This window comes from Macrobrachium rosenbergii, chromosome 4 (assembly GCF_040412425.1).
Source record: "Macrobrachium rosenbergii isolate ZJJX-2024 chromosome 4, ASM4041242v1, whole genome shotgun sequence".
NCBI lineage: Eukaryota > Metazoa > Arthropoda > Malacostraca > Decapoda > Palaemonidae > Macrobrachium > Macrobrachium rosenbergii.
This window is the reverse complement of record NC_089744.1, coordinates 66588173-66615203: the sequence shown is the minus strand read 5'-3', so window position 1 is coordinate 66615203 and position 27031 is coordinate 66588173. Positions and strand designations below refer to the sequence as shown.

The following is a 27031-nucleotide window of genomic DNA, read 5'->3' as shown; positions in this document are numbered from 1 at the left end:
GTGCATCCGTTACTTATATGATTACAGGGTTTTGAACTGTGCCGTTTTTCCCAAGCTTATTATCCAATCACTCAAGAATGCCATTTAGTATCTCTTTTTATTCTCTCTTCATAAAGAGGAAAAGGATCACACCACTAAATTACAGTGCTTTGTATGGTAAGGTGTGGCCATATTAAGAAAATATAACAAGCTGCTGAGATAATGATGATGTAAAGAATTCATAGCCATGTTTTTCCATTAGGCTGGGATGAAATCATTTATAATTCAAGCTGGTTTCGTTCTACAGATGATTACATCCAGTATGATCGTAATGAATTATCAACATGCAGCAATCATCACTGTAGCCTATAGATCAGGGTTCTTCAAACTACGGGTCGTGACCCATTACGGGGCCGCCAAGTCCTCCAAACTTGGTCGCAGGCTCACAAAAAGAAATACATAAATAAAATAAAAACTATTATGTACGTGCAAGATAAATATGAATTCATACGTGGATCCACCTAGTCCTAAAGAATATCCGAGTCTAATCATAATGATCAGAACTACTATTTTCGTGAGAGAGAGAGAGAGAGAGAGAGAGAGAGAGATATGCTGGGTGACGCAGAGGCGGTGTGGGTGGCGAACATGAATGGAACGTGTAAGCTGTGAGCCTGCGACGCGTACCTCCACATTTGAAACAGAACATGATTAGTTACATTAAGTTTTAGGGAGTCTCCTTTAGTTATATAACAGTTCATGCAACCACACTCGTATAAAATGGATCGATTTATTATCAGAAAGGGTGTCATTGCTACTCAGGCACCAAAGCCTTTTTGTTCAGGCGAGAAAGGCAAACAGACGAACCCAATGACAGAGAAGCCTGCTATGTCTCGTACCGGTATGGGCGAGGCATCATCGCCGCCTTATGCCCTGTTCTGTTCTGAGCCTTCTGCTAAGAAGAAATTATGGCTAAGGCAATATAATGAAAAATTCTTGAAGTATGGATTTATTAAGTATGATAAAGATAAACAAGAACCTCGGCCACAGTGTGTCGTTTGCAATGAAATTCTTGCAAATGAAAGTATGAAGCCTTCAAAATTAAAGAGGCACTTTGAATCGAAACATGTTGAACTAGTTGGAAAATCAGTAGATTTTTTCAAAGAAAAAAAAATTTAATTTATCATTGAAAATCCTTAGTAATTGCAACTGGCTTCTTACGTAGTTGCTTATCGAATAGCAAAAGAGAAAGTGCCATATACTTACGGTGAACAACTTATCCTTCCAGCTACATTAGATATAGTAACTACAGTGCTTGATGAGAAATCAGCAGAGAAGATTAAATGTGTCCCTGTCAGTGACACAACAGTATCTCGGAGGATTAGGCATATTGCAGAAAACTTGGAATTTCAGTTGGTTTCACGCCTCCAGGCTGTTGAAGAATATGCTATCCAGCGGGATGAAAGTACCGATATAGCTAATTGTGCAACACTCCAGGTTTATGTGAGATATCCATAGGAAGATGACTTCTTGGAGGACATATTGTGCTGCTTGACCTTACCTACACACAACAGGGTCAGAGATCTTCAGAGTTTTGAATGACTGTGTAACTGGAAAATACAAATTCAACTGGGCAAACTACAAGGGTGTCACTACAAATGGAACAGCAAATATGACAGGAAAAAATATTCGTATTGTGAGCAAGATATCAGAGGCTGCAGTTATTTATGTAACTTGGAATCATTGCTTCATTCATCTTGAAGCTTTGGCTACAAAAGAAATCCCTGCCAGCTTAAAAAATGTTCTAAATGAAGCTGTAAAACTTGTCAATCTTATCAAGGGAAGTTCATTGAATAGCCGTTTGTTTGAACAACTTTGCTGTGAAATGGGAGCTGATCACTCATACTTGTTGTACCATACTGAAGTTAGCTGGCTATCTCAAGAAAGAGTTCTAACCAGGATATATGAATTAAGGATGGAAATACATATATTCCTTCTTGAAAAGAAGTCTCCAATGGCAGAGCTATTTATCAAGGATGAATGGCTTGCACAGCAATTATATTTAGCAGACATTTTCTCAAAGCTCAATGAACTTAATCTAAAACTACAAGGAAAAGAGAATGGCATATTCAAACACACCGAGGAAGCACAGGCATTTAAGAAATCACTAAAGATTTGACAAGCAAGGGTTAAAACAAACCAACCTGTTTACTACATGTTCCCCACACTTCTACAACATATTGAGGAAAACCTTTTAAATCAAGAAAGTATGCAGAAAAAAAAAGATATAGACCTACACCTTCAGTCACTGTCAGCCAGCTTTGAACAGTATTTTTCAGAAGAAAAAACTATCCATTTAAAAGAAAAATACTGGGTAAAAGATCCGTTTGTATTTGGGAACCCAGATTCAGTTGTGGAATTAAACTTAACACTTTGTAAGGAAGAAGAGTTTGTCCGGCTAACTAGTAATAACTCATTAAGAATGAGGCACAAGACATCAACATTGTCTTCTTTTTGGCTAGGCCTTTCCAAGGACTATCCCAACTTGATTAAAGAAAGTGTCATTTTGTTGCTACCTTTTACAACCACGTATATGTGTGAGGCTGGTTTCTCAGTCGTAACCGAGTGAAAGTCAAAGGAAAGAAATCGCCTTGATGCCACCATTGGTATGCGTGTCGCCCTATCTTCCTGTAAGCCAAATTAGTCCAGGATAACAACAAATAAGCAAGCCTAATTGCCAATGAGTGGAAATTATTCTATGTTTGCATACACACACGCACACTATATATATATATATATATATATATATATATATATATACACATACACGTATACAGTATATATGTATGTATATATATATATATATATATATATATATATATATATATATATATATATATATATATATATATATATATATATATATATATATATATATACACATATACAGTATATATATATGTATGTATATATATATATATATATATATATATATATATATATATATATATATATATATATATATATATATATATATATATATATATACACATATACAGTATATATGTATGTATATATATATATATATATATATATATATATATATATATATATATATATATATATATATATATATATATACACACACATATACAGTATATATGTATGTATATATATATATATATATATATATATATATATATATATATATATATATATATATATATATATATATATATATATATATATATATATATATATATATATATATAACATGTTTATAATTCTGATTATAATGCCTTTTTAACAGTTATTATGTTTCAGTTTTTATCCTTGTATTCATTGATATTTCTGGTCATATGTACAATATTTTTCTGTATGGGTCGCGGGAATGATGTCATAGCAAAAGCTGGGTCACGGCTGAAAAAGTTTGAAGAACCCTGGTATAGATCATGGGATAGGTTATGTTTGTGTCTGATTATATGAAGGCACTGTGGATATTTCTACAAATGACCTATTATGTACTGTATATGAAAGGTAATTACCTGTTGATGAAACAAATATTTACTTTGGAAGCTATGAGGTTTATTGAAATAAATTATGGTTCTGTTGCCATTTATTTTATTACAATTTTAATTTCTTATTAGTTTGTGCATATTACAGCAAGCTTTGATATAGCAAGATTTGATATAGCAAGCGTGTAAACAAGCTTGCTATATCAAATATTTCAAATGCCACAATATTCTTTTCTTGATTGCCTTACACTTTTTGGATGCATTTATTACTGTAAGCCTTGAAGTGACATCCCTTCAAATTACCTTTAGGTGTAAGCTTAATATATAATTATTATGAAAAGGGAAGTCAACCAAAGGCTGTTTTGTCTCAGAGGTCCCATGCAGCAGATATGCCTATTTCTCAGAATAGTTTAAGTCTATCATTATCATTGTATGCAAGTAATGGACGAACAGTTATCAGGATTACTCAAGCTATGGGATTATCAACTTAGTGTAGTTTATTTTTGCAAAATTTGAACATTTGAACTAAAAATATCAAGCCAGTGGTGTCCACTATGATCATAATAATACTTAAAAGTGGCAAATGCTTCTTCAGGGACTCGCAATGATGCTAGGAGATCAACAGTTGGAATATAAGCTATCCATATCTGGAAAGAGTTGCGTATATTGTCAAGAACACTGCAAAACTATAAAAAATAAACTTAACGGCAAGTTTTTAGTCTTTTAATAAATTGGAAATTTCAATTTTTAAATATAGTTATACATCCAAACTATTTATAGATGTCTAGCTGTGGAATTGGTTGTGATTTCTATTGCTAAATGTAACATTTATATCATTAATCCCTCTTAATTCCTTCAGCACCTTGACCCACCACTGTCAAAAAACTGACAACCTAAAACAACCAACCAATCTACGTGAATGTGTCTGGTTTGGTAAGTACTGTAATGGCAAATATATTTATTTATTGTATCTCCTAATTATTTTGTAAAGACGTCAGACATCTCTTCATTTCGCACCAATCCCGTTCAAGCATCATGCTTATTAACATGTCAAGAATCTCATGTAAATATTCATGTGTAGAGTTTCCTGGCCTTTCCGCCGATATATATTTTATCATTGTATGTATTTTATGTCTCTTAATATTGCCATTTGTTTGACTGTCAACAAACACAAATTGCTCAGAGTGTGGGTCACGGCAATCGGAGGTCGGGCGCTACGTTTCCGTCCGCACTCTGCTATGTATACCTGAGCCCAGGTAAATAAATCAGTTAATACCCAGTTTGACCTTTTTGTCCTCACAACTGGTGACCCGAGGAGTGACGGTAAACACAGCAGTTTTGGCTTCGCCATTAACGGACTCACTACAGCCGCTTTACCTTCAGGGAGCCTTTAACAGAACCACACAGCAACAAAAGTCTAGGCCTCTGAAAGCTCCTTCCTTGGAGAACACCCACGCCACTAATGGACTAATTACGGCGTACCCCTCCAGGTATGTTCTGGCATGCTCGAACGGTTTGGCCTCACCATTTATGATTCACGTTGACCGTACTCAGAAGTCATTAATGGAACCACACAGCGTATAGTATTGACTTCTGACGAGCCCCAAACACCATTAACAGACAAAATACGGCGTGTATTTTGCGTTTTGGTGTGAGGAAAAATGTCAGACACTGAAGTAGAAAGTCATTCCAAGGACTCGCAGATCCTCTGCATCCCTCTCTCGTCTGCGAAGGCAGCAATAAGCCAGGCGATAAAACTCCCTCCGTTCTCGCGACAAAACACCGCATCCTGGTTTCTGTGGGCAGATGTCCATTTCCGAGTGGCGAAAATTACAGACAAGGAGACCAAGGCAGACATAACCATGACAATGCTACTGGAGGAGGTCTTCAACAAAATCACCCCATGGTTGGACTTGCAGCTGGGCAAAGTCAAGTACAGAGACCTGCGAGATGAGCTCATTGACACATACTCCATGCCTGTCCCAGACAGAGCCCAACACGCCCTCAACCTGAAGACCCAGCCCCTGGGGGACGCATCACCCAGGGACGTCTGGGACAAACTACGAGGTCTCCTGATGCTGCCGGGTGTCGACGTAGACAGTCGGAGGAAGGAAGTCAGCTTGTTGTGAGAAATATTCCTGCGATGCCTTCCGCAGGAGATGAGGGGGGCAAATCACGGATGCAGACGCCCTTTCAATGGACGAATTGGTGAACGTTGCACACAAACTCCACGAGGCCACCAAGGCCTCCGAACATGCCTCAACACCCGCAGCCTGTAACCTGGTAACAGAAGAAGCCGAGGCAGAGGACACGAACACGGTATACAGAAAGAAGGTGCCACCACAGCAGCAGAGGGTGTGGACAAATCCTGCCTGGTGTTACTTCCATCAGAGGTTCGGAAGCAGCGCCAGATATTGCAGAGCCCCCCCTGTTCTTTCACAAAAAACGAGAAAGGTGGCCACAAATAACAGCAGTGGCCGCAAACCTTAAGGAGCCCTGGCCAATAAGATTCTTCATCCACGACGCCATATCGAAACGATGGATGCTGGTAGACACCAGGGCTATGCAATTGGTGTTTCTGCTGTCGAGGGAGGACCACGACCGCACGTCCAGCACCGCAACTGCACTGTTGGCCGCAAATGGAAGCCCCATCTGCTGCTACGGAACTTTGACCCACAGAATATGCATTCTGGGCCGTAAATATAATTGGCCTTTTGTCCTTGCGGACATCAGGTTTCCTCTCCTGGGCGCCGATTTCCTCGCACACCACAGACTTCTGGTAAACGTCGGCCGAAAATGCCTGCTGGATACCAGAACCTGCCACTCCCGACCGCTCTCCACTGGGCTGGGGATTCCCGCCGTCTGCTCCATCTCTTCGAACAAATACAGCGCCCTCCTCCATGAGTTCCCAGATGTCTTCAAGCCAGAGCTGCGTCGGTTGCCGGGAGCCCAGGCCAAGCACGGCATCCATCACCATATCACCACGACAGGCCCACCAACACACGCCAAATTCTGCCACTTGCCACCCAAATAACTCCAAGATGGTAAACTAGCCTTCGCTGAGATGGAACGGATGGGCATCTGCAGGAAGGCATCGAGTGAAATATTCCCCCTCCACATGGTAAGGAAACCAGATGGCCCCTGGAGGCCCTGTGGGGACTATCATCGGCTGAACCTAACAACACTGGACCACTATCCCTTGCCGAACATGCAGGACCTAACAGGCGCCCTGCACGGGGCCAAAGTATTTACAAAAATGAATTTGCTCAAGTCTTATTTTCAGGTACCAGTGCACCCCGATGACATTCCGAAGACAGCCATCATCATGCCGTTTGGAACATATACCTTCTCCTACTCCACTTTCGGCCTCAGGAACGCCGGGGCCACATTCCAACGGCTTATGGACACCATCTTGGTGGACCTAACTTTCTGCATTTGCTACATAGACGACATGCTGATCTTCTCCAGGTCCCCGGAGGAACACCTGCTCCACGTCCAGGCTGTGCTGAAGCAGGTGCAGGAGAACAGTTTGGTTGTCAGGTTTGACAAGTGTACCTTCGGAGTGGAAAAGGTAGACTTCCTGGGAACACGAGATCTCTCCGGCAGGTGTCCGCCCCATGGCCTCCAAAGTGGATGCAGTGAAGAAGTTTCCAACACCAAAATCCATTAAGTCCCCGCAGGAGTTCCTCAGCATGGTCAACTACTACCGTCACTTTGTACCGGACATCGCCTGCATCATGTATCCCTTAACAGGAGTACTGAAGGGGAAGCCGAAAGCTCTGACGTGGGCAGCTCCATAGCAGCAGGCGTTTGAACAGACGAAGGCAGCCCTCGCCAAAGCCACCACCTTAACACATCACAACCCCCCCACCCCCCTGAGACTTACCACCGACGCCAGCAACATTGCTTGCGGAGCAGTGCCAGAGCAGGTAGTAGGCGGTTCCCCCCGCCCTCTGGCCTCCTTCAGCCACAAGTTAAAGCCTCTCCTTCAGCCGCAAGTTAAAGCCACTGGAGACCCGCTACAGTGCATTCGACAGGGAGCTGCTGGCAATCTACCAAGCTGGCCAGCACTTCAGTACCTCTTGGACAGCAGCACTTTCGCCATCCTGACAGACCACAAGCTGTTGGTGCAGGCATTCACGAGGGCGGGAGACACAAGGTTGGCAAGACAGCAGTGGCACCTGGCCACTATCTCCGAGTTTGGCTGCACCATTAGCTATGTCCCCAGCAAGAACCCGGTGGCCAACACCCTATCAAGAGTCGAGATAAATTCAGTCCACCTGGGCATAAACCATGAGGACCTGGCGAAGGAACAAGCTGTGGACCCGGAAACAGCAGCCTACCACACGGCAATCACTGCACTAAGGTGGGAAGACGTGCCAATACGTGGGTCCAGTTCAACACTTCTCTGCGACACCAGCTCTGGCTGCCCACGCCCCCTGATACACGTATCGAGGAGAAAGCAGACATTCGACATCATCCACGGGCTGTCCTATCCATCAGGACAAACAACAGCGTGCCTGATGACAGAAAAGTTCGTGTGGCACAGTATCAGGAAGGATGTTCAGGAGTGGGCAAAGAACTGCATACCATGCCAGACGAGTAAAATCACCCAGCACACGGAATCAGGTGTCGGAGATTTCCCTCAACCACGTCGGCATTTCGGGCACATCCATGTAGACGTTGTAGGGCCTCTGCCGAAATCAGGGGGCGCCAGATACCTCCTGGCGGTCATAGACCGTTCCACAAGATGGCTGGAAGCAACCCCGATGACGGAAGCATCAATGAGTGCCTGCACAGAAGCCCTCTTGTCAAGTTGGATAAGCCATCCGGTGTGCCCGACAGCATCACTAGAGACAGAGGCCCGGCATTCTTATCGGAGCTCTGGGTCTCCCTGGCACGCCTGATGGGGACAACTCTCCACAGTATGATGGCATATAACCCTGCGGCCAACGGTGTGGTGGAAAGGACCCACCGTTCATTGAAGGCAGCCCTAATGGCACATTGCACCGATGACAATGGGAAGGCGCAGCTCCCCTAGGTCCTGCTGGGTCTCCGCACCGCACCAAGGGCAAATGGCGATGAATCTCCCGCAGAGAAATTCTACGGCGAAACACTGGCCATGCCGGGAGAGTTCTTCCCCACGGAACTGGACGTCTCAGATACGCCCCTTCCAAGGCTGAGGGAAATAGCAAAGAGGTTCGCTCCTTGCCGAAAGACTTTCGCTGACAGGACCCAAGTCTACAGCCCAGGAGGCCTGGATTCCTGCACGCACATCTTCATCAGGATCGACGCCCACCGCCCACCCTTGGCTAGACCATACAGAGGCCCATACCATGTTGTCAGTAGGGCATCCAAGGCCTACCTCGCCAACATCCACGGGCGGGAAGACTGGGTTTCTGTCGACAGGCTAAAGCCTGCCTTCCTGATGGACAGCGGAACTCAGGAGGAAACCGGCAGGCATCCCAGAATTCCTCCACAAAACAAGGCTTCGGATGAACCCATCGGCACCCCGAAACGCGGTCGAGGACGTCCCAAGGGCCACACTAAGGAATTCATCCACTCGACAAAACCGCCGGGCAATTTAGCAGTCGAAGCCGCCCCATGTCTGCAGGTATCAAGAACTTGGGGCTGGCTCCTGCTCCCAAAGAGGTTCCGTGATTGATTTCAAGAAATCTTCCAATCATTATTTCATAATAATTGTCTTTTGGGGGGAAGTACTTGTAAAGACGTCAGATGTCTCTTCATTTTGCATCAATCACGTTCATGCATCACACTTGTTAACATGTCAAGAATCTCATGTAAAGATTCATATGAAGAGTTTCCTGGCCTTTCTGCCAATATATATTTTATCATTGTATGTATATTATGTCTCTTAATATTGCCATTTGTTTGACTGTCAACAAACACAAATTGCTCAGAGTGCGAGTCAAGGCAATCAGAGGTCGGGCACTACTTTTCCATCTGCACTCTGCAATGTATACCTGAACCCAGGTAAATAAATCAGTTAATACCCAATTCGACCTTTTTGTCCTCACAATTTGTATCACAATTTGTATAGCTTTGCAAAGCTTTAGCATATACAGTGTTCACCAAGCAGTTGCAATATCCATGCCTCAACAAGTATTCAGTGTTGTGAAAGATATAATTTTCATGTACTAACCATGAAATCATCAAGGTTATTGCAAGTGTGAGGTTCAAGAAATGTCAGAAGTGAAAGACATCCTTTATTATTCTCAACAAGTGTTTATAATGCAGAAAGCAGATGGAAAGGTAGCAGGAGACCTGAGGCTCCCCGCTGCATCCATACAGAAATTGTTTGTTAACAGGCATAAGAAGACATATATAATGCATTACAGAACATGTAAAAGGCAGATATATCTACCGGCGGAAAGGCCATACAATGATGTATACAATGAGATGCATAAAGAATCTGAAATAACAACAAGTAACATATATGACGTGATTAATGTACATATGAGGAATGAAACATAAGAATGGAGAGGCGATTTGATGTCCTTACCAATACTCCCCGAAGACAGTAATTAGAGGAACAATTATTGGATGAAACAACATTACTGTAATCACACAAACGCTGAGGCAGTTGGAGTGGGCCCCTACTCCTGGAGAACCTGGGGGCTGGGTAGGAACCAACATCTGGAGTTGGCTCAATGTGTTTACTGGGCCACCCCGGACCCCACTTTGGTGGGGGAGGCGGGTGTATCTGCGGGGAGGTGCTGAGGGGGAGCTCTGGGGCGCTTGCCTGCCTCCTCGCGTACTTCATTGTCCAACGGGAATGACGGCTTCAGTCTGTTGATGGTGACCCAGTCTTCACGCCTGTGGATGTCAAGGAGGTATGCCTTGGCGGCCCGCCTGATGACTCAGTGGGGCTCCCTGTAGGGCCTGGTTAAGGGCAGACGACAGGTGTCCACCCTGACGAAGACGTAGGCGCAGGAGTCTAAGGCGGGTGGGCTGTAGGTGGTGGGTCTGTCAATGAAGGTCTTATGGCAGGGCGCGAACTTCTGTGTGAGTTCCCTCAACCTCGGGAGGGGGGTGTCGGCGCCATCGGCCAACGGCATGAAGAAATCTCTGGGAACGGCCAGTGTCTCCCCGTACACTTTCTCAGCAGGGGAGGCATCGCCATTTGTTTTCGGTGCAGTGCGGAGACCCAGCAGGACCCAGGGGAGCTGTTCCTTCCACCTCTTGTTGGTGCAACATGCCATGAGGGCTGCCTTAAGAGAGCGGTGCACCCTCTCGACCATGCTGTTCACTGTGGGGTTGTAGGCCATTGTGCTGTGTAGTGTTGTACCCATCAGGCGTGCCAAGGAGACCCAGAGCTCTGACAGGAAGGCTGGACCCCTGTCTGTAGTGATGCTGTCTGGCACTGCGAAACGGCTGATCCAACTGGAGAGGAGGGCCTCTGCGCATGATGCTGTTGATGCCTCCTTCATGGGGGTTGCCTCGGGCCAGCGGGTGGAGCGGTCTATGATCATCAGGAGGTATCTGGCTCCTCCCGACTGCAGAAGAGGCCCAATGACGTCGATGTGGATGTGGCCGAAGCGCCGACGAGGCTAGGGGAAGTTGCCGACCCCGGATTCTGTGTGCTGGGATGTTTTGCTTGCCTGGCATGGGATGCAGCTCCTTGCCCACTGTCGGACGTCCTTGTTGATGCCATGCCAGACGAACTTGTCAGTCATGAGGCGCACTGTTGTGCGCCCTGATGGATGGGAGAGACCGTGGATTATGTCGAACGCCTGCTTCCTCCTCGAGGTGGGTACTAGGGGGTGGGGGTGGCCTGTGCTGGTGTCGCAGAGAAGAGTTGTGTTCGAGTTTCCTAAGGACACATCTGCCCACTTAAGAGCCATCACTGCCGTTCTGTAGTCTGCCATCTCTGGGTCTGCTGCTTTTTCTTTTGCCAGGTCTTCGTAGTCGATGCCGAGGTGAAGGGAATTGATTTCTACTCTCGACAGGGCGTCGGCTACTGGGTTCTTCCTGCCAGGGACGTAGTTGATGGTGCGCCCGAATTCAGAGATGGCGATCAGGTGTTGCTGTTGCTTTGCAGACCACGCGTCTCCTGGCTTTGCAGGTGCGTGCACCAAGGGTTTGTGATTTGTTAGGATCATGAATTCGGTGCCCTCCAGCAGGTACTTGAAGTGTCTCATGGCCAGGTAGATAGACAGCAGCTCCCTGTCGAAGGCGCTGTGGCGGGTCTCTGCTGGCGAAAACTTGTGGCTGAAGAAGGCCAAGGGTTGGGGGGCGCAGTTCACCAGTTGCTCGAGTATTGCGCCGCAGGCGATGTTGCTGGCATCCCTTGTCAGTCTGAGGGCGGCTGCAGGGTTGTGGTGAGTCAAGGTAGTGGCATTGGCGAGGGCTGTCTTTGTTTCTATGAATGCCTGCTGTTGCAGAGCCTCCCAGGTCAGTGTTTTTGGCTTGCCCTTCAGGATTGATGTCAGGGGGTACATAGTGTGGGCGACGTCTGGGATGAAATGTTGGTAGTAGTTTATCATCCCGAGAAACTCCTGAAGGGCCTTGATGGTTTGTGGTTTCGGGAAATTCTCTGTAGCTTTTACTTTAGAGGCCGTGGGCCGCATTCCTGCTGGTGAAATCTCGTGCCTGAGGAAGTCTACTTTCTCTGTTCTGAAAATGATTTGTCCTGCAGGCATTTCAGGATGGTGCGGACGTGGGGAAGGTGTTCCTCTGGGGACCTGGAGAAGATGAGAATGTCGTCGACGTAGCAGATGCAAAAAGGCAGATCCCACAAGATGGTGTGCATCAGGCGCTGGAATGTGGCACCTGCGTTCCTGAGACCGAAGGTGGAATGGGAGAATGTATAAGTCCTGAAGGGCCTGATGATGGCAGTTTTTGGGATGTCGTCAGGATGCACAGGGACTTGGAAGTATGACTTCAGCAGGTCCATCTTGGAGAAAATCTTCACGCTGTGGAGGGCGCCCGTCAGGTCTTGAATGTTAGGGAGGGGGTAGTGGTCTGGTGTTGTCAGTAAATTCAAGTGCCGATAGTCCCCGCAGGGCCTCCATGAACCATCGGACTTCTTTACCATGTGGAGGGGAGACACCCTCGGGCTTGATGCTTTTTTTACAGATGCCCATAAGTTCCATCTCTGCGAAGGCCTGTTTGGCGTCTTGTAACTTTTGTGGGGGACAGTCGTTGGAACTTGGCATGGGTCGGTGGGCCCATCATGGTGATATGATGGAAGATGCCGTGCTTTGCTGAAGCCCCTGGTGACTAGTGTAGCTCCTGGACATACCGGGAACTCCTGTAGGAGGGACGTGTAACTGTTGGGGGCTGTGGGGCAGATGGCGGGCATTCCAGGTCCGGTGGAGAGCTGATGGGAGTGGCAGGTTCCTGTGTCGAGGAGGTGCTGTCTTCTGACGTCGACCAGAAGTCCGTGGTGCCCTAGGAAGTCTGCGCCCAGCATGGGGAACTTGACCTCCGTGATGACGAAGGGCCAGTGGTATCTGTGGCCCAGAATTGAGATAGTCCAGGTCGTTGTACCATATGTGCGGATGGGAGATCCGTTTGCTGCTATGAGGGTGTGTATTGAGTCAGGTATCTTTTCTAAATCTTCCTCGGATGGTGGGAAGACCGACTGCATTGCTCCCGTATCTACCAGCAGGTGTCGTTCCGGAATTTCGTCTTTGATAAAGAAGCGTGCTGGTTGGGGGAAGCTGGATTTCATGGCCACTGGTGTTAATTGTGGCCGCTTTTGTTGTTTTTTGTAAAGGAACAGGGAGGTTTGCAGTTTCTGGCGTTGGTACCGAATTTTCTATGGAAGAAGCACCACGCCGGGTTTGACCATGTCCTGTGTTCCCTGAATGGTGTCTTCTTCCCGTAAATGTCATTGATGTCTCCGCTGTTGTCTTTGTCCTCCATCAGGCTGCAGGCTCCCAGGGCGGCAGCGTGTTTCGAGGCCTTGGTGGCCTCGTATATTTTCTGGGCAACGTCGACTAAGTCGTCCCTGTCGAGGGCGTCTGCGTCTTTTATCTGACCCCTAACTTCCTGTGTGAGGCGCCGAAGGAAGATCGCTCTCGTTAAGTCTACCTTCCTCTTCCTCCCATTTTTGTCACGGCCTGGCAGTGTTACCAACCCCCGAAGTTCGTCCCAGGCTTCCTTGGGTGATGCTTCTCCTAGGGACTGGGATAATAGGTAGAGTGCGCGTGCTGCACTCTCTCGATCACAGGCATGGAGTAAGTTTGGATGAGTTTATCCTTTAAGGCCGCATATGTAACGTTGTCAGGCTGCGTGTCGAGCCAGGGGGAGTTTCTGTTGAACACCTCTTCTGGGAGCGCCGTCAAGGTGACATCGGATTTGATAGCATCGTCTGAGATGCGCGCCACGTGAAAGTGCACATCTGCGCGCAGGAACCATAATGCCGTGTTCTGCCGCAAAAACGGAGGAAGTTTTACCGCGTCTGGCTTTGTTGGTGAGAGGGGCTAACAGACAATGCTTGCGGGTTCGCATTGAAGTTCAGCTTCTGACATCTTTACTACTCATGCACCAAACGCGGGAAAGTGCGCTGTATTGAGTCCGTTAATGGTGCTGATTGTTCGAGTGGTCGAACAAAGTGCCAAAACATGCCCTTTTTGGGTACGCTGTATTTAGTCCATTAATGGCACGGTTTCCACCAGGGAGGGAGCTGTCAAAGGCCTAAACTTTGACGCCGTAATTAGTCCGCTAGTCTCTCTGATGGTAGGCTGCAGCCGTTTTTAGTCCGCTAGTGGCTGGGCCAAAACCGCGCTACCTGTCACTCCAGGGTCACTAGAGTGGGGTTCAAGAAATGTCAGAAGTGAAAGACTGATCCTTTATTATTCTCGACAGGTGTTTATAATGCGAAAAGCGGACGGAAAGGTAGCGGGCGACCTGAGGCCCCCCACTGCGTCCATACAGAAATTGTGTTTGTTAACAAGCATAAGAAGACATATATAATCCATTACAGAACCCGTAAAAGGCAGAGATATATATACCGGCGGAAAGGCCGTACAATGATGCATACAGTGAGATATATAAAGAATCTGAAATAATAACAAGTAACATATATGACATGATTAATGTACATAGGAGGAATGAAACACAAGAATGGAAGACGATTTGATGTCCTTACACAAGTTTTTTTTTACTTGGAATAGATTTAAAATACCTTGATTTAAATGTAAAGGTCGTGAAGGCTGCTTCTGTGAATTAAGATCTTATTATTTCTATCAGCAACTTTATGTGCTTGTACTTCATGTTTTCCTACTCACATAAAAAACTAGTGTGAACACTGAATTTCTTTAGCATGGATCAGATCTGATTTTTGAAGCTGATACAATTGCTGTTCAATAGCCAAACTCCATAATTTAAAAGTTGATTTTATTAGTGTTATTCTGTTTGTACCGGTGTTCATAGTAGATTTCCATTAATTTGATACATTTTTACATCTACCTTTTACATGAGTTTGTGGGTTTTTCAAATAGTATGCATGCCATAAATGAAACCTCTTTTTATGTTCTAACCATTTTGTATCCTTGTGGCATATTTATAGAACGAAGCACTCCAGCCTTAATCATTTCAAGAAAGTATAGGAATTTTAATGAAGAAGCTTATGCATCTAGTTTTTAGACAGAAAGGAAAATGGAAAAGAGTTAAGCATTTAACATTACCATATTTATTTGAAAGCAGCTTGAACATGCCATATCAACTCTGAAAAGAAAAGCAGACAGAATATTTTTGTGGTATATTGCATTTGACATGTGAGCCAATTAGTCAAAAATCCACTCACTTTGTCTTGAGCTACCACTTATAAATCATTCCATACACTTGATAAGATAAGATTACTCGATTACTCTGACACCTACAAGATAATGGGGTAACAATGGATTACATTGATGCTGACATTTTAACTAAAAACATTTTTCTGCTAGAGTGTAACTTTTTCAACATGAGGAAATGTTAAGGAAATGCAAAAAAAAAATTTTTTTATAACTCATGTAAAATATGGTATAATGAGCGCAAACACCACATGAATGTACTGAACATAGCATATTTACTATTTGTCCATATTTCTGATCGTGTTCACAGAACTGGTATTTTTGATGCCATGAATAGTAACTACCTGGCAGTTTACATATTTAAATCTGCTTTCTTTACAATTTGAGGAAAAGTGTCAGCTGTCCTTTGCTATCTCAGATAATACAGTGGAATACAGTAACTGCAAGACAGTTGCACACAGCCACAGATACAATGGGTTTCTGAATAGAGAAAAAAATGGACATCTACATCAGCATTTCATTCCTACTTCCGTGTTTGAGTCAAGCGAAGAAATAAATTGATAGAGTATTACACTATAGTTATTTTCCTGAATCAGGGGACAGGGGACAGTACTCGAAATACCTCTCGGAGCATACACAGCACAGTATTCACTTTAATAATATATGCAGTAAGCAAATGAATTGCAAGTTGTACTTTGTTAGTACACTATACTGCATCTATAATCTGTAGTAAATGAAACAATTCAGCGTTTCTGTCCTATAATGGCTGCCAAGTACTGACAGGCACAGAAAAAAATTTCTTCTAGAACAAATCCTAGTCACATCAGTGGTCTCCTGTGGGTTTAATGTAATACATCTCGCTTACTAGCAACAGGCTAACCTCACTGATCAAAGTATTATACACGTTCATGTTATCCATAAAAGTTTAAAAATAACGTATGAGAAGCCCTTTGTTTTAATAAGGCTGCTATGAGTGGCACTGTAATAACTGCTGTAGTCTGTATTCAGCTAGCATACAAGGACTATTAAAATCATATAAACTATATTGCCATTGTGTTAGCAGAGCTGGAAAATATAAGAAAACTTGATTAGCATGTTTTAGATTTTTTAATATCTTTAATTTTGTTTTTACCTTTTATATCACTTTAGATCCATAAAGAACCAAGTTACAAATTATATATTACTGTACTTCTTAAAATGTTTCTAACTTGAAATCAAGTCATCATTTTCCAGTCCTGGTTACATCATTAAAACCAAAATTTAGGCATCACAATTGTTGCAAGCAAACTTCCATGTTGCTTAAGACTAGTAAAGAATTGTGTGCTTTCAGTAGTGTATTTCTCATTCTGTTTGTTAATCTTTTCCAGAATATTTGAAAACATGAATAATGGTGGCTTCAGGAACCATTTGCAAAAATATATATTACATTTGAGTGTAAACATGTTTTTTGAGGAAGGAAGAGAAGGACTTTATCAATCATTCAAGGTCTTCTATTTACAACTAATGCCATCACATACTGTGTTCAGTAATGCACTCAACTATCAGTCTTAAACTAATAACACTAAACTCTCATTTATATATGAATGTGAACCCTAATGTTGCCCTCAGTCAGAATGATATACAAAACCATACAATTTATGCTAAAGGCTATGGAAGTATACGTTTACATTCAACAGCAATTTCATAATAATTAGGTTCACTATACTATAATTTACAAACAACTGGTCTTGTACCTGTCAACACCCTTCTGGATAGTCTGTATCTTAACTGTGAGGCCTGAAGTATAACTTTTTTTTTCTTCTAGATACTGTGCATCCAGAAAGAAGAATCATGCAGTTCTGTTGCTACATCAGAATTAGAGCAGCATTGATAAATTTGTTCTTCATCAGCATGGTAAAGTGATTTGCAAATTTTATATTAAGAAACAAGGTTAGCGTGAATTTTTTCTCCAGCGTTGGTATCCAGTACTTTTTGCAAAACTGAATTCATCAAAATATTTCAGCAAATATTTTATACAAAACTTACAATAATTGTATTAAGTATATTTGAACCTTTTTGGTAGACTTTTCAATACCAAAGAGTATTTTTTTCATTTTCATTTGCAGTTCAACATGGATCGGTCTTTTGTTAGGCAAACAAATTAGTCACAAGGCAGCCTAATATAGACAGTCTATTGTAGGAATAATTTCAAGCCACTTGGGTTAAGAACTTATTTTAAAAATGCAAAAAGAACATATACAAGAGATGTACAGTACTATCCTTTTACAAATTTAACAAACTTTCAGAAATATAACTTGTTTGGTATATCATGAACTCACTGTGTTTTCTCAAACCATCCCATTTTTTAGGCAATTGGAACTTAGATTTAGCAACAATTATCCAAAAATTAACCACTGGACCATACAGTCGGGCAACAAAGAACTGTCACGGCCGTTGGCTGACTTTTATATTACAGTATTTACTTACTGGTAATTCTGCTTTTACAGTTAAGTGAATATGGAACCAGAAGAAGTCATGCAAAAGATTATTATGAAGTCTCTACTTTAAGTTTGGAACAAGAAAAAATGTTGACTTACAAAAAGTCTGTGAAGTATTGTAGATTACACGCAAACCTAAGTACAAAAAACAACCTACATGCATAACATAGAATAGAAGTTACCATATGATCGCAGATTTTTTACAATGATTGCAAAAACAGATTGATGAATTCAAGAGGAAAAAAAGGTTCCAGGCTCCCCTGCAACAAAATTAAGATTCTGGCAGTGTTGTCACGAGATCCTTAGCTTGACATTGCCATCATCACAAGAAGAAAGAGGATAAAAGATGGTGAGTATCCAGTATATTTTTCTTCATTTATTTTTGTAAATATCTTCATAATAGAGGTATGGCAAATTTGTAGTTTTAGTTATATCTTCCTTCTCACTGTATATATACAGTAAATGTAATGCATGCAGCTGTTGCTATATGAGTTTTGCCAGGCCCTTCTGCAAGGCATATACAGTAGTCATTTTATAAATTTATAGCAATATCAAAGTTAGCTGAAGGCCTGCATTGAGTCCTAACTTTTGACTGAGATATGATCAGTGGCCAGTAAAGTATTGGTAAATGACATTATTATCATTTATGTAGTAATATCATCATCTCTATCCCTATTGGGTTTACCTCTTGAAAAACATTGAGTGGACACCTTTAAATACAGTTTTAATTTTAACCCACGAAAATACCGTAATGTAAGAAAACTTGTACAAAAGTACATGTCTGTCTGTCTGTCTGTCTGTCTGTCTGTCTGTCTGTCTGTCTGTCTGTCTGTCTGTCTGTCTGTCTGTCTGTCTGTCTGTCTGTCTGTCTGTCTGTCTGTCTGTCTGTCTGTCTGTCTGTCTGTCTGTCTGTCTATACAAGCTCCTCAATGAGCCATACCTTGGCATAATTTTTAGTTTTCTTATTTCCCAGCCTTAGGAACTATTAAAGGAAAACAGTTTTTCTTGTGACCTCAGAAATAACCTAACGTGTCTTCTTCAAGGAATTAGAATTTTTGTGTTTCGGGAACACATGGATATTAGACTGGAGTGCTTTGGAAAACTAAAATACACCTCCAAAGTTATCAGGTGTGCCACTGGGCAGTACTGACTGGACACTGACGGTTGTACTAATGAGAGCAACTCTTTCTAGGACTCCAGGAAAGTTACTTGTACTATTAAATAGTCTGAAAAGGTATGGAACACATAAGTTTTTTTTCCAATATTACACATAAGTTCAGTTATAAAGTTGCAAAAACCAGAATTTATCATTCTTACTAGGCCTCGCAATGAACAAGGTATGTAAGTCTTAGTAAAAATTATAATTTGCAAATTTTAACTTCATTGCACTATTTTGGAGAATTTTTCTCATAATTTGTTTTGTTTCCTTTAAGATGCATAAACAGGCCATGGTCCTTTGGCTTTTCAGTTATCAGTATAATACATCAATCTTCCACTTATTCATTATACAGTACAGTATTACTTGTCATCTAGAGGCTATCACGCCATAATGTCCTATTTCACTATAACATCACCTATGATAAATTTCATTAATGTACTCAGCATCTAAACAACACATTAAGAAAACTGTAGAAATTCTCATTTGCAAGGTGGAACTCTTACTTAACAAAAACAATGTTTATGTTTATGTGAAGGTGCAAGAAGTTCAGGACTGAAGTCCTAGCAAAGATCTGGTCCCAAGAGTATTACAGAACACTGTTACTATTGTAATTAAAAGAAGTGACCAGATGACTTGCCGTTTTGATGCTAGTCCCATTATTTGACATATTTTGAACTACAGTACATTAGTAAGTTCATCTTTCTTTAAGCTTACCGGTATGTTGAATATATATTCAATAAAATTTAAAAATGATCCATTTTGGCATGGTAAAACTGAAAAGTACCTCGAAAGTTACTGATTACATTGGTTTTGATTGTTTTGGGAATTTATAATTAAGGTATTCCCTTATGTGAAGTACAGCTAGAGCTGAAATAAACCATTAAATAAGGAGAAACAGACTTGATGATCAGCATCCAAATGGAACTCAAGCAATGAAAACCAACAGTCGAAAGAAATGTGCTAGCCACTCAATTTTCACATTGAGATATTTTCAGGGTTGATATTAGAAACTCCAAAGTATTTCTTAACCAAGTAAATAAAGGCCAGTTTTCATTCAAGTCTGGAAAGAAAAATCCTAAAATTGTTGATGTACAATATGCAGTTCAGCAAGACAGTTGTACAATGGTTTAAATTATAGTAAGAAAATTCACTCATATATACTGAATTAATTATTGGAACTTGGGAAGACCTAATCTGGAACATGTACAATTCCTATTTTGATCTGGAGACCTATTCATTTGATTGTTTCATTGCAGAACATAGTAATACAATTGCTGTATCATGTCAACAAAGTCTGCAATAAACTAAAGACAAAGAGCTTAATTTGTGTCAGCAGCTAAAATCTAATAGTCTGTGAACCTCAATCTGCCTCTGCAGAGGGCCTCAAAAACCCCTTTTTACGGGCACATTGGTTCACTGCCCATAAGATAAAGGAGGATGTGCCAGGTGGCCCTGTTAACATGTTCTGCTGCTGAAGGGTGTTGTCTGTGCTTAAGAGGCTTTGATCTTCAGGTGTTGTGTTCACCTTAAATCTTGGTAAGGGATGTTAAACTTCAAATAATGGCTTAGCACAGTCTGTTCTCTGCTGATCCTCATTCACTCCACCCGTATCTTGGCCAGGGTCATGAGCCCAGGAGGCAATAGGTGCAATGACTAACAGAAGAGGTGGACATGGACACAGTGCCAGGCAGGCAACTTAGTACAGGTCACAAGCTCCTCTTACCAAGGTTGAATGCACAGTATGAGTTCTGCCACCTAACCATATGACCAGCCTAGTACAGTCCCAACTGCTACACACTCTCCTTGCCCAGGGATTGTCAGACTCCACACTGGGTCAGGCCTGCTTCCTGCCATGCCCACTTCTTGTCATCAATAGTGGATCAACAGGCTGCTCATCTCTCCAACTATTCTACCTGTGTGCAACCATACCCACTCCATACTCATTTGTGTTTGCACCTGGAGTGACAGGCAAGAACAATTATCAGCTGTAGTCAATGGACTGCACCTGTAGAAACATACAACTGACAATCCAACTGGCTTCAAGAGTCTGTGAAAAAGACTAGCTCTTTGTTGGTCCTTGGTCATACTTGCTTTAGGTTACCAGCCAACTAAAAGCATGTGAATAGGCAGGACAAGGGCCACAGTTGTCTCCTTTCTGGATGACCTTCCTTCTTGGTAGACTGTGCTGATGATTGTTCCTCTCAATTTCTTCTGGCTACAGCCAAGTGTTTGCTAATCTTCACCATGGATCTATACCTATCACAAGCTACAGGCAGATGAAAATTCTCCCTACTTATTAGATGCTCCTAGACACCTACTGAGAAGGGTATTTTGTCTCATTAAAGAACAACCTTGGCTTTACAGTTTCAATTTTATCTTTTACCTAATAAGAAACTACTAGAGGCTTGTTTCCTAATTCCTTAAGTCCCATGTACTCTGCTGGACCCTAGAGACTTACGCAAACACAGAGACCTTCAGCATCTTGGCTTCCAGTGTAATATGATTCTGGAGTATAATGAATGGGGTTAATACATAACTGAAGGTCCAGATTGAGCATAAATTTTGAGAATACCTCCTGTCTGATGGACAAAAGACCTGTGATAGAAGAATTGTGATCCTAGGAACATCGTGGGTTTGTAATGTAGCCTTATACATTAAGTATATGATTAATGGATTTATATGAAGAAACTTGTTTTGCCATGCAAAAAGTATTCATTTCAGAGCAAAATCTGTACTGTATATACCAAATATCTATCACAGTCATGAAAAAGAATCTTGATTTTAGAAGATGATAAAAGTGGAAAGATGTAAAAGAATCAGTAAGATGGTTGATTTCTTTCTTTGTTGGCTAGTTGTTTAATCAAACAATTTAAGTTAAAATTCTTATCCAAGACTTGGTATTACCTATTGTTTGACTTTGGACATTCCCCTGAAATATTTTCAACTGTTAGTACCTGCATTTTCTACATACAAGGTTTAGACCCTGTTGGCTAATATCTAATAACCTTGGTTCAAACAAGTGTAACCAACTTGAAGACAAGATTAAATTGTTTAAGTGTATAGTGCTATTTTTGTATGAAGAAAGCCATAATCCAACAATAATTGGATTTATTTCAATATTTCCAGATTCATTAGTCCATAAAGGTGATAGATTTTGAGAAATTTGAAATAATTAATAACTAGAACGGTGACACTGGACCTATGTCACAATACAGTAGTTGCAGCTATGACTGCTTCATTGCCATTTCCCTTTGGCCTGATACCTAAATGAGGAATCTACAGTGCTACATTTCAGTGTATGCTCGTTTTAAATAATTTCAGCAAATGTTACTTGAATATCATTATGGAAGACTGTTTGCTTTACGTGACAGAAGCAAACATTTAAGACAATTATCTGGGATGAATCTTACCTAACGTTAAAGGTAGCTTCATCTTGGTGCCAACCTTTGCCAAGATACAGCTATCCTTAAGAGTAGGTCAGTATCCAAATTAATTTTACTATAAAAATTTATATTTCTACATGTATACATGGTTTCTTATATTTCTAACCTCTCTCAGTACTTCTTGTAGTGTAGGTGGTGTAACATTTGAGCCTAACTGAATCTTTTTTGACAGATATATATTAAGCTGGAGGGGATCAAGAAACTTAGACAGTTCTGGGGAGATAAAAAAGTCATCTGAAAGCTATGCTGTCATGACACCTTAACAGCCTTGTCATGGTAGGAGGCATAACCAAAAAGGTTTTGTCATCCCAAAGATCAAGAAAAGCATCTACTTTGATGAAGCTATAAGTTTAACAGTCTCACCACAGTAGGAGGCATAGCCAAAAAGGTTTTGTCATCCCAAAGACAAGGAAAGCATCTAGTACTTTGAAGAAGTTATAAGAAGAAATCATCCTCGAAAGCTAACACATCTGGATAGAAAGAACATTCCTCTAAGAGGACTTTGTGCAGGTTAGTGTCTTTTTGTTCAGTAACACCTCAGAACTGGAATACTGGTGACAAACCACAAGCTTATGTTTTCTCTGCACACCATCTGTTATTTAGTGCCTTTTTCATTTTTATGTAATGGTGGATTTAAATTGAATTTTGATTTTGATACTTTGAAATTAATTTTCTGTTCTTATGGGCTGGTTTGCATACATTACATCATAGCATGTGTATCAGGTAACAAATATGTATCAATTGTAAGTCTAAAATTTATCATTGGTGCATACGGCAAGTGCCACACTTGGTAGCAGAACATGGGCACCAAGGAAAATTGTGATTTTTTAAAAAGTGACCATAGAATTCTTATGATTCATAGTCAGAGTATAGTGGGGGAATCATGTTATGGATGAGGAACTGGGGAAGAGATTTGGAATCAAGAAGCTGGAATAGAGGTTGTGTTGAGAGGGGATGAGTAGCAGTTGATTTGAAAAGCAATAGTTATAGAAGTAGCAGGATGAAGACCTAGGAAATCATAGAAAAATAGGATTAAAATTGACCTAGACCTGATGGGCATTCAGAACATAAGACAGAGAAGAATGTAGGGAATTCATTTTGTGTCCGTCCAAGCCCATGCAGGGAAAAGCCGATGTAAAAATGATGATGATGATGAGTAGGCAAGCAAGGAGTTGGTGCTAATTATCACCGAGTAACTCATATCTAATACTCTCATCATTAAAAATGAGTCTGCTATGGCAAAAATTATCTCAAGGATTACCATTTTGTTTTCGGGCTTAATACAGATAAACCTGCACTTTTATAAAGACTAATGAAGGTCTTCAGTGTTTTTGAACACAAAGAGAGATTTCTTAAAAGTAAAATATGGGGTTAAGTTAGAACACAAAATGCAAAGTAAGCAGTTTGTTTTTGCTTTCAGATGACTAAAACTAACAAGAGGCAGTCTTTTGTTTTCAATGTTATACAACTACAGTATCTGCCTTATTCCAAAGAAACATGAAAAAGTTAGTGAAGTGAAAGGAAATATGTAAAGTTATTCTTCCAAAGTAACAGAAGAGATTTTATCTTGGTATCTTCAAAAGAAACATTTATTAACCCTTAAACGCCGAGCCTCTATTTACAAAAGTGTCTGTCGTATGCCGGTGGCGTTCGGGAGTTAGCACCGAAGCGGAAAAAAAGTTTTTTTGTTAAAAATCACAGCACGCTTAGTTTTCAAGATTAAGAGTTCATTTTTGGCTCCTTTTTTGTCATTGCTTGAAGTTTAGTATGCAACCATCAGAAATGAAAAAATATTATCATATATAAATATTGGAATATATGACAGCGCAAAAAAAAATTTCATATATAATTGTATACAAATCGCGCTGTGAGCAAAACAGTTAAAGCTAAAGAGTTATTTTTTTTTCGTTGTATTGTACACTAAATTGCGATGATTTTGGTATATAACAAATTGTACAATGATCAAAGCAACACAGAGAAAATATTATCACAAAATGATGCATGAATTTGTAACGCGTGGACGTAAAAACAAGTTTTTTCTAAAATTCACCATAAATCGAAATATTGTGCTAGAGATTTCCTGTTTGTTGCAAAATGAAGGTAATTGATTGAATATTACTAGACTGTAAGACTTTTAGCTTACAATTGCAGTTTTCGACCATTTCAGTCGAGTTAAAGTTGACCGAAGGTCGAATTTTTTCTATTTACCGTGATTTATATGAAAATATTTCAAAACTGATAAAAGCTACAACCATGAGTTATTTTTTGCTGTGTTCTACATGATATTGCACACATTTTCATGTATAATTCTTTATGTAAGGCCTAATATAAAATGGTGCGAAAATTACGACAAGGTGACTAAGAAATTCTGAGATTTTCAGCAGAGTTACCGCTCGCGGAGGAAAGGAAAAAATTTTTTCCAAAAATTCACCATAAATCGAAATATTGTGCTAGAGACTTCCTGTTTGTTGCAAAATGAAGGTAAATGATTGAATGTTACTAGAATGTAAGAGTTTTAGCTTACAATTGCATTTTTCGACCATTTCGGTTGAGTAAGTTGACTGTAGGTTTAAATTTTGGCACTTATCGTGATTTATATGAAAATATTTCAAAACTGATAAAAGCTACAACCATGAGTTATTTTTTGTTGTATTCTACATGAAATTGCGCACATTTTCATGTATAACACTTTATGTAATGCCTAATATAAAACTGTGCAAACATTACGACAAAGTGACGAAAGAATTTCTGAGATTTTCGGCCGAGTTACCGCACGTAGACGTAAGGAAAAAGTTTTTTCAAAAATTCACCATAAATCGAAATATTGTGCTAGAGATTTCCAATTTGCTGCAAAATGAAGGTAAATGATTGAATATTACTAGAATGTAAGAGTTTTAGCTTACAATTGCGTTTTTCGACCATTTCAGTTGAGTCAAAGTTGACCGAAGGTTGAAATTTTGGCACTTATCGTGATTTATATGAAAATATTTCAAAACTGATCAAAGCTACAACCATGAGTTGTTTTTTGTTGTAGTCAAAGTTGACCGAAGGTTGAAATTTTGGCACTTATCGTGATTTATATGAAAATATTTCAAAACTGATCAAAGCTACAACCATGAGTTGTTTTTTGTTGTATTTTACATGAAATTGCACACATTTTCATATATAAAACTTTATGTAACGGCTAATATAAAACAGTGCAAAAATTACAACAAAGTGACAAAAGAATTTCTGAAATTTTCGGCAGTTACCGCGCGGAGGTAAGGAAAATTTTTTTTCAAAAATTCACCATAAATCAAAATATTGTGCTAGAGACTTCCAATTTGTTGCAAAATGAAGGTAAATGATTGAATATTACTAGAATGTAAGAGTTTTAGCTAACAATTGCGTTTTTCAACCATCTCGGTCGAGTCAAAGTTGACCAAAGGTTGAAATTTTGGCACTTATCGTGATTTATATGAAAATATTTCAAAACTTATAAAAGCTACAACCATGGGTTTTTTTTGTTTTATTCTACATGAAATTGCGCACATTTTCATATATAAAAATTTATATAACGGCTAATATAAAACGGTGCAAAAATTACGACAGTGGCGAAAGAATTTCTGAGATGCATCGCTGATGCTCTGTAGTGCGAGAAGAAAGAAATTCGCGCATGCGCGGCTGGGTAACGCTTGTAAGCAAAACAACAGCGTGATCCGTGAACTCCCAGCATCCCTCAAGGCGTGATTTAAATAAAATTTCGCAAACTAGGCCTATAACTATTTTTCCGTGAATATTTAAAAAAATTTTTTGTAGTCGACGTACCGTACGTCCACTCGGCACCCGACAGACGATTTTAGTCGACGTACGATACGTCCAGTCGGCATTTAAGGGTTAAACATCCTTCATTAGTTTTAAAATACAGGGACAAATCCGTTTTCATGAAGTTTCACAGTACACTACTGCAATTCCCATAACAGATTTCACACTAAACTGCCTTGAAATGGAGATATTCTACTCGGATGTGACAGAGAACATCAGAACTTCATTCCACTAAGGACAAGCTTTTAGGCTAAAGTAACATGTAGTAATAAAGTTGTAGGGTTAATGAAGTGAAATCCCCAAATGACTGTGTATGCTCCTACAGTTCTTAAAACTCATTAAATTTTGGTTAAGTGCTCATAACTTGAAAAGAGGATGGTTAGTTCTTATACTCACCCATGTACATGATTTGGTATATTTCATCTCTTGTCTGTGCTAACCTTATTTGGTAGCAGCTATTAATCGGTGCATTCTTTATATGTATTCCAATCCTAACAATTCTTGAGTTTGGCATGAAGTGCATAGTATTTTGACTACATGATATAGTAATATATTTTCTCATGCTGGCTTGCAGACAAATTCTCAGACACTTAATGCTCTATTAAATTACAATAGCATGACATATATTATATATGTTTTGGTCTAATATTTTTCAAATCATTATTCATTCCAGTTCACCTTGAAGATTTTACATTTTCATTGCTAGTTACTAAAATTTTACCTGCATACAGCAACAGCTGATCATTTGATGAGATAAAGCACATGGAACCTGACAACTACTATGCAGAGATTAAGGTTACAAGTAAGAATCATCAGTGTGCAGTAATTTGTTTGCCAATAAAGTACTCCAAGGGCTTTGAAATATTGAAGTACAAAAATGGCTGAATTCTTA

The 27031-nt window shown here is 40.8% G+C and overlaps 2 protein-coding genes across 2 annotated transcripts in view; one reads left to right on the top strand and one right to left on the bottom strand.

Annotated features, from left to right (window-relative positions):
- The first annotated feature begins 846 nt into the window (after positions 1–846).
- LOC136837923 (protein FAM200B-like) lies at positions 847–1494 on the top strand. The gene is made up of 2 exons (XM_067102796.1): positions 847–1060; positions 1265–1494. The coding sequence occupies exons 1-2, from the start codon at positions 847–849 to the stop codon at positions 1492–1494; spliced, it is 444 nt and encodes a 147-aa protein (XP_066958897.1).
- A 1875-nt stretch (positions 1495–3369) lies between these two features.
- The window catches only part of LOC136835483 (tax1-binding protein 3 homolog), a 74046-nt gene continuing 50384 nt past the window's right edge, over positions 3370–27031 (bottom strand). Inside the window, exon 4 of the mRNA XM_067099060.1 lies at positions 3370–4138. Coding sequence (XP_066955161.1) covers positions 3989–4138 — 150 coding nt within the window. The 3' untranslated portion in view covers positions 3370–3988. The remainder of the gene's footprint in view (positions 4139–27031) is intronic.

Excerpts from the sequence above, each read along its gene's own strand:
- LOC136837923 (XM_067102796.1), top strand. The coding sequence starts at position 847 with ATGACAGAGAAGCCTGCTATGTCTCGTACCGGTATGGGCGAGGCATCA. Across the intron at positions 1,061-1,264 it reads TGAAATTCTTGCAAATGAAA|CTACATTAGATATAGTAACT; the intron begins GTATGAAGCCTT and ends TTATCCTTCCAG.